Source organism: Gopherus flavomarginatus, chromosome 3 (genome assembly GCF_025201925.1).
Source record: "Gopherus flavomarginatus isolate rGopFla2 chromosome 3, rGopFla2.mat.asm, whole genome shotgun sequence".
NCBI lineage: Eukaryota > Metazoa > Chordata > Testudines > Testudinidae > Gopherus > Gopherus flavomarginatus.
The window spans coordinates 95824668-95838782 of NC_066619.1; the positions used below are offsets into that span (position 1 = coordinate 95824668).

Consider the following 14115-nt stretch of genomic DNA (forward strand, 5'->3'; position numbering starts at 1 on the left):
CTGTCTGAGACTGATTGATGAAAAGTGCTATATCTAAGAGATAAGTATTAGTATTAGTATTAATTATTATTATTCTTTTGGTACAAATAAACTGAGATGTAGAAAACTTAGTTCAGTTTATCACCATGTACTGCAATGTTTAGGGTTGCAGTACTTTGTGAGATGTAGCAGACTTCACAGTGAAATTAAAAAAAATCCCAGGTTGGTTTATCAGCTAGGACATGCTGGATGGACTGCAGCATGTCTTAGCGGACAAACTAGTCCCTTTCATTTTGCTGTGTGCCAAGTCTCACAGAGTAATGCAATCTACCATTTACATTTTTATATGCAATTTCCATTCAGCTAGGTTCTCTTTACATGATGCTATGAAACAGCTAAGGAAAGTGCAAAATATATTGGTAACTTCTATTGAATTATGCTTGGCCGAATGACTTATTAAACAAAGGATATTATCAATATTACACCTGCCAGAGACGAAAAAACACATAGAGGAGAGATTGTATAATCTGTTCATTGGTTTATGGATCCGCAGCTCTATAGAGGGTGTCACAAATCCACATAATGACCCTGAGTGCTGGATTTTACATTTAGATGTGACTTAAAATGAAAGATGTGTAAAATCACATGTAAACTGAGAGCTCTCTGCTGACTACACATATGAGGAGGTGCCAATGTACAAATTAATACAGCAAGTACATAGATAAGGGCCAAATTCTGACCCCCTTTATTCTCGTATATCTCCACTGGTCTCACATTTGCCAACCCCACCACAACTAGGGACAGTAAAGGGCAGCATCCGGCACTAAATAGCTTGCATTCAGAAAGGGCCAGATTGTGGCAAGTCCTGGTTGGTCTGTGTAAGGTCAGGAGGATAAAGGTAAATGGAGCTTCCTCCCACTGTGCATGACCCAGATACAACTGGCAGCCCTCCTGAGCAGAGGTGCTTCACATGGACTACAAGCCACTCTGACAGAGGGAGAGAAAACAGAGAGTCGGGCATGGCCCTCTTGGACACTAAGCACTCTCGTATTCACACCCTACACACTACTGTAATAATCTTTGTACAAAATATACCTTGTGAGGTATCATTGGAAAACTAACAACCCATTGATCATTTATTTTGTATTCTTCTGTGAGGTATCTGTGCAGTGGGTATTAAAAGTAACAGATATATGCTAGAATTATGACTCAAGTGTGTTTAAACCAGGCATGTCCGAGGGAGATAGTATACAAATCTACCCCAGAAAAAGGCATGTGTTTTCCCCTCCTGGAAGTCACTTAGAATCATAGAATATCAGGGTTGGAAGGAATCTCAGGAGGTCATCTAGTCCAACCCCCTGCTCAAAGAAGGAGCAATCCCCAACTAAATCATCCCAGCCAGGGCTTTGTCAAGCCTGACCTTAAAAACCTCTAAGGAAGGAGATTCCACTACCTCCCTAGGTAACCCATTCCAGTGCTTCACCACCCTCCTAGTGAAAACGTTTTTTCCTAATATCCAACCTACACCTCCCCCACTCCTCCAAAGTACTCTGAAAGACGATGAGAATGTATCTACATATTGGGTAAACAGACCTATCAAGATAACAAGGGGTAGAGGCAAACCTCACACTAACAAGTCAGGGAGGAGACAGCATGGCGTCTACGCCCCAGCAGGAGAGAGAAGCTGACCTGGGTTTTACTTTTCAGAAGAATACACTGCAAAGGTTTACTGGTGTATAATTACAGGGGTGTGGGGTGAACCTCAAGTGATAAGCAATTGAATCAAGTGATTGAATACAATATTACTGTATTATAGAAGTGTATAGAGTGAGGTCTTTTCTGAAAGCTAATGACATAGTGGTGATTAATATCACTGTGAAATGTATGTATTGACACCCTATGAGGAAATATGGATACTAAATGATATCATGTTTTAAAGTCTGTGGCCAAACAGGGAGAAACAGGTTCCGTTCCAGACAGGAGAAAAGTAGCCATTTACCTGTCCACTATAAAAATTATGCATGGTGGAATCAAAACAATGGAAGCCCCATTTACAGACAGGAAGGGAAGAACAGCATGAGGTCATCCTGCCTCTTGAAACAAAGTCACTGAACTTTGGAAGATATAAGCAAAGACAGAAGCCATCTTTGCATCCATCACTAGACATACACAAAGGAACAGCGCTCTTGCATGCTGAGAAAGATGGGTCCTTCCACCAATGAGGGGTTGAACTCTCTGGCAGGGATGACTTAAAAAAGGGCTTTAGGAAGTGCGGGGCCCAATTCGAACATTTTCGGCTGGGCCCTGGCAGGGATGACTTAAAAAAAAAAAGTGGAAAAAAAAGCCTTTCATTTCTTTAATGTATTATTTACTTTCCATAACCATATAAATAATAAAATTATATATTATGTACATTGCATCATATATGCTGTTGATTGGTTATAATGACTGCTGTTTCACATGTGTGGGTCCCAGCTGCTCCCTGCCCCCCTCATTGAAGCAGGTGTGCAGGGTTACTGCCCTGGGAACTGCAGGGCACAAGTGGACATGGGACTGACTGGAGGTAGGGTCTGGCTGCAGGCAGGGCAAGGGGTGTGGGGCTGGTTGGAGATAGGGGGTGTGTGGGGCGAGCTGGCTTCAGGCAGGGCCATGGGGGCATGCAGCAGGGGTTGGCAGGGCTGGAGACAGAGGAGTGTGAGACTGGCTGGCTTCAGACAGCAGGTGCAGCAGGGGTTGGCTGGAGACAGGGCAGGGTATGCAGGGCTGGTGCGGGCAGCAGTGTGTGTGGGGCTGGCTGGCTTTGGGCAGGGCCACGGGTGTGTGGCAGGGGTTGACTGGAGACAGGGCAGGGGGTTTGACAGGGACTGGCTGTGGGCACAGGATGCAGAGCTGGCTGCAGGCAGGGGGAGCAGGGCTGGTGTGGGCAGGGCAGGGGGTGCAGCTGAGGCAGCTGGAGCCCAGCCCTTTAAATAGCCCCCAAGCTCCCTGCTATCCCAGGGCTTTGGGGGCTATTTAAAGGGCCCGGGGCTCCCCAGCTTCTAGCCCGCCCTGGATCTTTTAAATAGCCGCGGGGAACCCTGGGGAATGCATGGGGGTGGTGGGGCTCTGGCAGCTATTTAAAGGACCGGGATGGCAGAGGCAGGCAGCTGGAGCCCTGACCCTTTAAATAGTCCCCGGAGCCCCTCACTACCCCAGGGCTCTGGAGGCTATTTAAAGGCCCGGAGCTCCAGCTGGGAGAGCAGGGCCTCAGGGCTTGCCGCGCTCCAGCCAGGGCAGCGGGGCTTGCCGCGCTCCAGCCGGGGCTCCAGCTGGGAGAGTGGGGCCTTGGGGCTTGCCGCGCTCCGGCCGGAGCTCCAGCCGGGAGAGAGGGGCTTGCCGCGCTCCAGCCGGGACTCCAGCCGGGGCCGCGGGGCTTGCAGTGCTCCCTCCTGCGCTTCGCTCAAGGGAGCGGGACCACGGAAGACCCCTGAGCAGATCGCAGCCAGGGACCTGGGGTAAGTTAAAAAAAAAATGTCTAAGGCGCGGGGCCCGATTCCTGGGAATCGGGCGAATCGGCCTAAAGCCGGCCCTGCTCTCTGGCAACTGAATATAGGTGAGAAAAAGCATTTTGAACAAAACCTGTACCTTGCTACATTAAGATTTAGACTTTTAGAGGCATGTTTTCACTTTTATTTGTTTGTAACCCTTTCTAACTTTATTTTTATACTTGAACTCACTTGTAATCCCATTTTCTTTTGTTAATACATTTGTTTTACTATTAATCTAAATCACCAGTGCTGTGTTTGAATTAAAGTGAATGTTAATTCCAGTTAATGTGGCAAGGTGGTAGCTTTTGTGTATTTAGAGCAGGGGTAGGCAACCTATGGCACAGGTGCCAAAGGCGGCACGCGAGCTGATTTTCAATGGCACTCACACTGCTTGGGTCCTGGCCACTGGTCCGAGGGGCTCTGCATTTTATTTAATTTTAAATGAAGATTCTTAAACATTTTAAAAACCTTATTTACTTTACATACAACAATAATTTAGTTATACATTACAGACTTATAGAAAGAGACCTTCTAAGAATGTTAAAATGTATTACTGGCACGCGAAACCTTAAATTAGAGTGAATGAATGAAGACTCGGCACACCGCTTCTGAAAGGTTGCCGGCCCCTGATTTAGAGGAACAAACAAACTTTATCATTTCTCCAAGATGCCCAGGAGGGGGCAGGACATTACAGAGCACATGGCTTGGGGATAATTTGGGACTGGAAGTGTGTTGGGCTCACCCTGCAACTAGAAACCAAAGCTGGTGGAAGCCAGAGTGGGGCTGTAGGCAGGCCGCTGGGGCCGGAGCTGCTGAACCAGGGCTGTCAAGCACAGACACTTCAGTGTGGGAGCTACATGCTTGTAGGCTGGTTGTGAGCATCTCAGGCTGGCAGCTCCAGCAGCAAAGCACTGCAAGACACCCAGAGTCGCAGCGTAAGTTGTGACACTACCTCTCACTGGTCTGGATTGCCCCCTCAATGCCCAGAACATCCTTACCGCAACAACCAGCAGCGAGCAGGCCATGCATGGGAGGGAGCACATTCTCCTAAATTGTGGCACAGCAGTATGCTCCTGTAGGGCTGGGGAACTCCAGGAGACACGGTGTCTCCCTGAGGATCAGTGCCCCCTGGTAATGCCAGTGGGACAGTGCAGCTGTGCCTAATGGACACATTCTGGTCTAGGTGTCACAGCTACTCTTGAGTTCAATAAAAGTGGAAAAGTAACTGATACACAAGGCTGAAACATCCCCTTTCAGGGAGATCAACGCACAGGACCATTAGACATTTGTATCTGATGGAAAGGGTCATTAGGAAAGCAAAGGTATCCCAGTATGGTTAATCTTTCCATTAAAGGCTGTATCTAGCTCCTCTAACGCAAAGGCAGGAAGAGGTGGAGTGGGAGTAGAGCCTGGGGCAGAGCCCCCCGTCCCCCAGCACATTGTAAAGTCAGTGCCTGTGTAAATGTGGCTCATATATCATCTTTGGCTCCCTCAATTTTCAGAACAGTCAGGGCCCAACTTGACTCCTAGTGCAAGTTAGAGCAACCTCAATGCTCTCATTTACACTTCCTTGTAATGGCCAGTAAGATTAGACAGGTAAGGGTGAAGTACAGCCGGGTGGAATGTAAAGTGATGCTGAAAAGGGGCCACATCAGGGCTCAGGATCTGACCCATTCTGACCCCCTCTCTCTCCCTCTCTTTTTATTTTTTGAGAGTGCTTTTTACAGAGATTAATTTTTGTAAGGGATACCTTACCCTACAACCTCTAGGATGGAGCATGTATGCTGGGCAAAACACTCTGGAATTTGGTCAGCTGCAGCCACCGATTCTTGTTTCTAGTTGAGGGATGTTATCTTCACACTGCTGTACTGTAAACTGTTCCTTTATTTAGCCAGCATTATACAAGTATCACTGCAGCTAAAGACTGAGTTAGTTTTGCCATTATAAACATCCTATTTGGGTTTGTTATCTCAGCAACGTCCACTATGTCAATGCGGGCAGCCACAAACTATGACACACATTGCTGAGGACTGCAAAATGAATCAACTTCCTGGAGGTCTTTGTGTCTTGAACACTGTTGATAAGAACGCTGTGGCTTGGACAATTGCATACACCAAATAATAATAATCTCAGCATTTCAAAATCATACTGGGGTGAACTTTAGCATAAATGATGTCAGTCCAACTACAAACTTTCTTCCCAGAATTTTTTTTGAAAGGTAAAACTGTTTTTTTGAGCACAGACCAACATAATTTGAAGATGACTTGCATCAGATTTCGGACATCAAACTTCAGGTACAATTTAGTTTAATTAAAAACAACCACCTACCACTCCAGATTTCACCAGTTTAGGCCTATTTTGTGTTCTTAAAAAGTCCTCTATAGGTACTCTCAAGTATTTTTCAATGATGCTAGTTTCACATACAAATGAATGGGGTATAGCATGATTCAGTTACTGTTCTCAGGCTAGTGTTAAATGGACACCTCCATCTTGAGATCTAAAACTTTTTTTAAAAAATGTAAGTAGCTTTAGGTACTTCAGTTCCTAAGTCTCTCTGCCAAGTTTTGTTACTTTCAACTGCATGTATCTATTATTGTAAACGCTTTTCTCTCCTCAGTTGTTGCACCAAGAACCTCAACACGCACAAAAAACCCAAAACAAAACCCTGGGAAAATCAACTGACTGTCCAGGGGAATAGTGAAGCCTGACTATGTAAAAGGTAAACATACTTTTAAAACAGAAGAGCATATGTTTCTCTAATGTCTTGCAGTTTTAGTCATTTTAGTTGTGATTTGTAACTATAGCAGGTAAAACATTTTCAGATAGAAGTCTGATTTTTAAGTTGAGTTCCTTTAGTGCTAGTGTTTGGACACCACGTTACAAGGTCAAAAATAACAATAGAAAAATTTCTGTGCAAATCAGTGTCAAAGCAATATAAATGCTCAACTGTGCAGAAGATGTTTTGATGTCAAAGAAAGACCAAAACATTGGCTAAGATAATAACAAAACAATGTTCAGGCAAGTCCACAAGACAATAATTAATAAAATAAAGATGACAACATAAAATTAATGCAAATCTAATTTAGAGTCTCTCAGTAAAACCACCGATTCACAGAAACAACCCTTACTGTGCACATAACACTGACTTGGGTTGGAGAACCCTCTGAAGAGAGCTCAGCTCATGTACTGCTCTGTCTAAACACAATAGGATCAAACCCTGCCCTGACTTGCACACTGTACAACTCCACTGTGGTCTGAACTCGCTGTCCTGTCCTACATCTCCATGAAATTTTACTGCACTGACTTGACCATGTTCACTGGTCAGGGCAGAGCAGATCTATCCTCCACCAAAATAAAATATATGCACAGGCTTTAAGAATTTGACCCTCTTGTGCTTAAATGCCATTACTCAAAATTATTGGTTGTGTTGGTTGGTAGTTCTTCATACTAAATTACATGACTACTTGTGTGTTACATCCCAGTGTGGCTGGGTTCCAAATTTTAATCAACAATAGATACGTCTATGGATGACTAGGACATGAATACCACACATAATAAAATTCAATACATCTCTAGGTAGACCCTATTAATACAGAACACAGACTGATATGCAAGTGTACTGTGATCACTAAATTAACCTTGGCACTTGCTGTTGATGGTAACAGATACAAATAACGCAGTTATTTAGTATATGTCAACATAGTCTCTGTTGGTTCTATTGTTTTCACTCGTAATTAGGTCTTCAGAAAAATGGCTGTAAACTTTATCCCAAATTGCAGTTATTTTACTGACTATATAAACTCATTTTCAATAACTTAGAAAACACAGAAGAAATGGTGCATCAGCAAAATTTTAATATGCTGCATTATTTTAAAAGGAAGTACATGCATAAATTCTCAAGATGGCCATAGTTCTTTGGGTTTTTTAAACATGATTTTACTTTTAATATGGATAATAGCCTCAATAATATTTTCTTATACTTAAAATTAGAGATCAGTTCAGGAATCTGTGTTCAGCTCCAGATTAGGTTTAGGCTGGGGCTTGGTATATAACTCTGTGAGGTCCATGTCATGGAGTTACCAAGTAACCATCCACTCAAGTGGGTGTTTTGTGGGATGCACAAGAGGTAATCAGTTTCAACCTCCCAACCCCCATGAATCCTGGAGATCCAGAGGGAAGGCCCATTCACACTTGTGCAAGGGACCCAATGGGAAATGATAATGTTTTAAGCACCATTAAAACCTGATATTTACTCTGATATCCACAGGATAAGCCAGGAGTAAGGTCTTCCCTTGGGCTCCACCCCAAAGTACATTGACCTAAGGGCCTTCTGTGAGTACTAGAGAAAAAGGGTATGGGGAATTTCATGGACTTGTACAGGGACAATGTTCGTGGAACCACAACTTTCCTGTTCATTCTGTGATCCTAGGATCTAGGTTCTCTCCAACTGCACCAGCAGAAGAGTTGATCTACTTCTAGGGTGACCAGACAGAAAATGTGAAAAATCGGGACGGGGTAGAGAGTTATAGGAGCCTATATAAGAAAAAGACCCAAAAATCAGGACTGTCCCTATAAAATCGGGACATCTGGTCACCCTATCGACTTTCAAATCTAATTGCATGAAATCTTTATTAATGAACTAAATGGTTAAATTTCTGATGATCATTAACTCTAAGCTTTAACATACAGTAGACAATATGCCTCAAAGAAACAAAAAAAGTTTCTTGAAAATGTTCCTTAAATAGCCCTAATTTCTGATACTGTTGATAATTATGATGACATTATTTTGGCCTTGTAAATTTAATAAATAAGACTATCCTTGTAGGTACATGACATTTAATATAATCTAGTACTTCCCAAAATACTGATAACATGTTCCTGTGTAGTCATATGTTTTACGTGATAGAATACATCATCTCACATGCTTCAATATCTTCTTTTTCCCAGGATGTTTTTGACTGATATAATTTCAATGCAAAATATTTTGGAATTAAAAGCATAGACTCATCACTAACCCTCCAGCACCCAGTATTTAAACAGCTGCACTTTAACTGCAATAGGAAGTTAGGGGTTAACCTGTGGAATTTGAAAATACTTTGTTGATCGCATTCACATTTTCTCCCACTGTGCTGGGACCTTCAAAGTGGTCCATTTGGAAACTTTTCTTAGACCAGGCTGGCAGATCTGTAGGAGGCTAAAAATATTTACAAGTTGCAATGCACAAAATATCTGTTTTGGTCCTCCTGAGTATTGCACATTCTCTAAATAGTGTAACCAAAGGAAGCTATGCATCAAGCAAGAAAGAAATGCCAGGTGCCCACTTTCATTATTCCAGCGAGGAAATCCATGTGCTCTCTCAGGGTGTCCTGAAGCTTGGAGCTGGGTTAAAGGAGCAGGTTGACCATACTAAAGAGAAAATTACCTACATCTGTCAACAGCTCAACATTTTTAACAACTCCTTGATAGAATTACTGGAGCAGGTCAGCCTAAATAAGAGGCTGAGAAATGGTCTTATGGAAAAAACTCAGCAACTTGAAACTAGGAACCAAGTTCTGGGCAGGCTCTCTGCAGAGCTCCAGAACCAGCTTGGTGAAGTGATGCACTACAGAATGACTTTCAACACCAAGCTGGAATTTTTAAAGGAGAAGATAGAGAATGCCCTAAATTACAAGACTAACACCAGTACTTCAGTGAGTATGACTGACATTATGGTAAGTACTGGAGTTTTTAACACCTGATCTTCTTAATAATCTTTTAGCATGATTATTTATTCACTTACAGTGATTCTCAGGAAAAGTGGATGCTAGACATAGGACATTTTTTTTAAATCCATAAATCTGTTACTATATGAGCTGAAAACAAGCTTGTCTGTTTTGCTCTGCATTTTTTCTTTATTTAAGATTTACATGGTTACGTGTAAGATCTTCCACGCATGAGCTTTCTTTATTTTTTGTGCATTGTATAGCTTGATAATTACTAATTATTATTCAAAAACCGTAGTGGTAAATTCATTTACCACATACAATTAAAAGTGGGACAAAACCTGCAGTTCTTATTCAGGCAAAACTCTTATTGGCTTCATTGAGAATTTTGCCTGCATGGGGACAACAAGGTTTGCCTCTAAAAACAATGTTCTATTCTATTTCTGATAATTCCTCCAGCTAAAAAAAACAAACAAAAAAATCACATTGAAGATGCCCCAGTATTTTGTGACCAAACCTTGGAACGCATCAAAGATTTCTGCAGCTTCAAAGTAATCTTTTCCTCCCTCTCCACCTCTTTTCTTAGTCTTTTGTGCAAACTCAAAGCATAAGAATTGATGAGTTGCTTACTGAAGTGGAGCTGCAGGAAGACCAAATTAGTATACAAGATGCCCTCATTCAAAAGTTACTGAAAAAGGTAGGCTCTTCATAACTTTTCTTCCCCATTCACTGCTGGCCTTTGTTTTGAGTTTGGAAGAATACAGTGATCCACTGAACTGGTAACATTATTATGAATATTATTTATTTGTATTGTGGTAGCACCTAGGAACCCATCACAGTAGGTGCTGTACAAACATTATAAAAAGAGTGTCCCTGCCTCAAGAGCTTTTCCTGTTACAGGGAGAAACAGTCATGATACGTTTTTTCCTAAATGGTAGATGAAAGACAAGAGATCTGCCACAATTCTTGGCACCAGGAGTTGGGAATTCAAAAACCACCAATACCAAAAGCTGGCACTAATCCTCTAAGTACTGTATAAATATCATCAACCCATGTCACATTCCTGCATGGCAGGAATTTTACAAATAGGATACAATGGCCCACGGCTATGCAGGGAGTCAGTAACAGAGCTGGTTTCAGAATTCAATGGCTACAGTCTAATGTCTCAACATTCTGCCTGCCAAAAGAATGGAGATGCATACTTGTTGATTAATGGAATCATCTGATTCCTATGTATCTCTGGAAGACTGATGCTCACTTTAGTACAGATAGAAAGAAAACCTTGTGATTTCCCTGTATACTTTATAAATGACTTGCATTAACTTTGTTTCTGTAATTCTCTTTTATTTTTAACTACATTGCATTGTTGTCATTACTTTTTGCTACACAGGTTAGGCCAAAAAGCAAGCTAGCCAGACAGCGGAAGACCAATGGAATCAGGAAGAAAATAGCAGATTTTTCTGAGATGCAGAACACAACATTATCAGTACATGAGAGTATATGAAAGACAATCACAGGATTAAAATATTTTACCAGGGATCTATGCAGTGTAAATGCAGATATGCTATTAGGATTTCTATCTTGATTTAGAAGGCTAACATGCAAGAAAGCTAGGGGCTGTCTTGTTCAATAGTTTTTATCTTTTAACAAACTGCATGGCCAAGGTGCTGAAAAGTTTTGCAAAAATATTGTTATTGTAGCGTGAATATGACAGTTACCTAGTAGCTTGCTCCTAACAGAAATGTTGTAGATATGTAAACACTGGTTACAAAGCAAATATTTTAAGGTATTGAAAAAAATTAGTGCATCTGATTTTTTAAAAAAAATGTTTTTAGACATTTTTTAGAACTATGGTTTATCATGAAGATTATGGAAATTCATGTTTTATTCAGTTTCTCAGCTCACTGACTTGACTGCACAGTGATCTACATGCCATATGGTATATATTTCACCAATCGTATATTACATAACTAATGGAATTTATTATGGCACGTAGAGTGTAATGCATCAGTTGAAAGCACTGTGATACACAAGCTATATGCAGGAGGAATGCTTGTGCCACTAGACTAGAGTGACCAGATGTCCTGATTTTATAGGGACAGTCCTGATTTTTGGGGTCTTCTTCTTCTATTGGGTCCTATTACCCCCACCCCTCACCCCTGTCCTGATTTTCATATTTGCTGTCTGGTCACCCTACACTAGACTGCTGTTTGCTAGACTTTCATTTTTTCATGGTTTGTGTTATGCTAAGTAACATGTAACAGAATTCATTATTTTTTTTATTTTAGTGCACACACACACAAAGCACAATAACTTCAGGAAACCTTACAAGCAGCTGTGTGTGCGCGCAGACACACACAGTCACACACACACACCAAGCACAAGTGGGGACTGGCTGGAACTACTCCTGGATAGTAAAAACAAGAAGTGGGATATTGTGTCATATCCCCTCTGCCAATAGCAGAGGCTTAAGCACTGCTCTTTCCTGAGATCTATAAAGAAGCAGGGAGATAGCAAGACAGACATAAATGGGGCCTCTGATGGCAGGAACTCTGAGGGTAATACATGAGCAGGGACCCACATTTTTAAACAAAGAGAAATGAAGTTGGGCAATTTAAAGAAAAACCAATGCAGTGCTAGAATCCCCAGCACTGGTACACAAATAAAGGAATGGGAAGGGAGCAATCTCTATGCCAGAGAGTGACCGTGAAACTGTTAGCATGGTGGGACGCCCTGCCCCAAGAGTATGACACAAGTTAGGGCAGCTGTGCTCATAAAGCCCCTTCCCACCCCCTCGACCTCTCCGAGTATACTAACAATGCATATAGTGTCTGGAAGAAATCCCTCTAATATGGGACCTTGGAGTGTGGGCCAGAGCACAGACAAGTTCACCCAGAGCCACATATCAGCAAAAGCTATTGCATCACCAACCTAAAATGTGAGCAAAACAATGGAAGCTGTGAAGGTACAACACTCCCCTGCCCCCGGATCTCAAGGGTAGCATGAACACAAGGAAAAATGTTACCTCTCCACTGTTAAAGTAAATAAGTGGTTAGCATGTGCTATCACCCCTTCCTCAAAACATGAGAGCAATGGGGACCATTATGAATGAATTACCTTTTCTTCCAGACTAGACAGAACCATTACTGCTAAAAGCAGAAGCCAAGCAGAGGTTGGGTCTAGAAACACTCTCCCAAGCACAGGTGATCACAAAATGCCCGAGAACACTAATTAGCAGCTTCAATTAAAAAAAACAAACAAAACCAAACGAGAGCTTCTTTCAAACCCTTAAAAACAAAAGCCTAACACTTCCCATATCAAACACATGAACTCCCGGTGTCTGTTTTAGCTCAGTGACTGTTGAAGCAAATCACTATGCTCTAGATCCAAAATTTTACCCTGGCAGAGTGCAGCATCATTTTTATTTACATTTCATTGGGGGGGGGGGGTTATAAATTTCAACATGATTTAGGCTTTTTTTTTGGTGCTATTTGGAACAAAAAAAAGTTATTGAAATAAATCTTCAGTTGTTTTGTCATTCAATGCAAAACTACTTTTATTAAGGAAACATAGGTATACAACGAAAAGGAACACTCTGTTTCACAGTGCTGTGATCTCACTAGGATAAATCAGGAATAATAAAGGAATGACAATCCGCCAGTATAAAAACTAGCATAAGCAAAATCAAAGTCAGATCCAGAATCTATAACAAAGAATTTGCCTCTGCTGTTAAACAAGAAAAATCCACTTTTCAGAAAAGCCAGATATTTCTTGTTATCTATGAAAGCTTTTGCGCTGCTAGAAAAGGACCTTCAGGATGTGTGATGGGATTAATAGAGCCCATACTAGATGAGGAAGGCACCAGAAGAACCCTGTGTGCAGGGCTAGCCCTGCCCCTCTGGCCTTCTCAATCAGGTATGGTAGGGAGGAGGCCTTTAAAAAGGAAGAAACTGCAGTCAGCTGGGGAAAGAGATCACCTTGAGTAGGAGACTGTAGGAGCAACTCCTGGAGCCATGGGGGAACTCTTATCCAGGAGGAGATCTCCACCCCGATCCTATGGGGAGCGCAGTAAACTCCCAGGGAAAGCCTGACAGAGTGCACCCGATTCAGCAGCCCAGCCAGAGGGATTCCTTGAAAACCACTACACGGATGCTATGTTGTTGGCACTACTGTTGACCTTTTTCCCCTTTGAGGGACTCTAGGAAGAAGTTATTCTCAGGTGCACTGGGGCATTTAACTTTCCTTTAGATCCCCCATCAGAAGGGATTTAAGAAGGCCCACAAAGGGCAGGCCCACTTGAGCCTGTGCAGGAGGCACCCTGTGTCAATAACTGGGCATGGCCAGGCCCTCCCCCATTTGGGAGAAGAACCTAAGGGGACTCTTTTACAGTACGTCATAAAAAATAATCTTAAGGCTGGGAGTCTACTACTTGACTTAGAACTTTGCAAAAAGTCCATTGAGCCATCAGAGGCAGGTATTTAATTGATGGTTCCATCCTGCACACATACAGTCAGACTTCAAATTTACCAGCCTATAACTGTAAACTTCCATTCACTCATGTACTTTATCCAAATAAATATTCTGTACATGTAACCATTTCCACCTCTGTCCAGGGTAACATGCTAATAAAGAATACAAATAATTATCCCATAATATTATATTCTATTACAATATAAGTCCATATCACTAGGGAATAAAGCTGGCACAGTGCTTTTTCGTTTCTTTGTTTGTTTTGTTGGCTTGGATCTGTGAGTTTAAAGATTTGATGTTAATCATGCTAATTTGTATTTGCCCTTCTAATTGTATAAACCACTTGAGTTATAGAAATATTTGAACAAAATGCTGCAAATGGAGAAAGAAATGAATTTCCATCTTCTCTCACACATGCTTAAGACACTGCAACTTTC

At 42.0% G+C, this 14115-nt stretch overlaps 2 protein-coding genes across 5 annotated transcripts in view; one reads left to right on the forward strand and one right to left on the reverse strand.

Annotated features, from left to right (window-relative positions):
- The window catches only part of DOCK8 (dedicator of cytokinesis 8), a 147380-nt gene that overhangs the window by 60972 nt on the left and 72293 nt on the right, over window positions 1-14115 (reverse strand). The window lies entirely within an intron of this gene.
- On the forward strand, window positions 8677-11415 carry LOC127046789 (angiopoietin-related protein 3-like). 2 transcript variants are annotated; one of them, XM_050944307.1, is made up of 3 exons: window positions 8677-9217; window positions 9795-9905; window positions 10599-11415. In XM_050944307.1, the coding sequence occupies exons 1-3, from the start codon at window positions 8723-8725 to the stop codon at window positions 10710-10712; spliced, it is 720 nt and encodes a 239-aa protein (XP_050800264.1). In that variant the 5' UTR covers window positions 8677-8722; the 3' UTR covers window positions 10713-11415. The 2 variants fall into 2 exon arrangements, with proteins under 2 accessions (XP_050800264.1, XP_050800265.1); XM_050944308.1 differs by having other exon boundaries at window positions 8677-9196.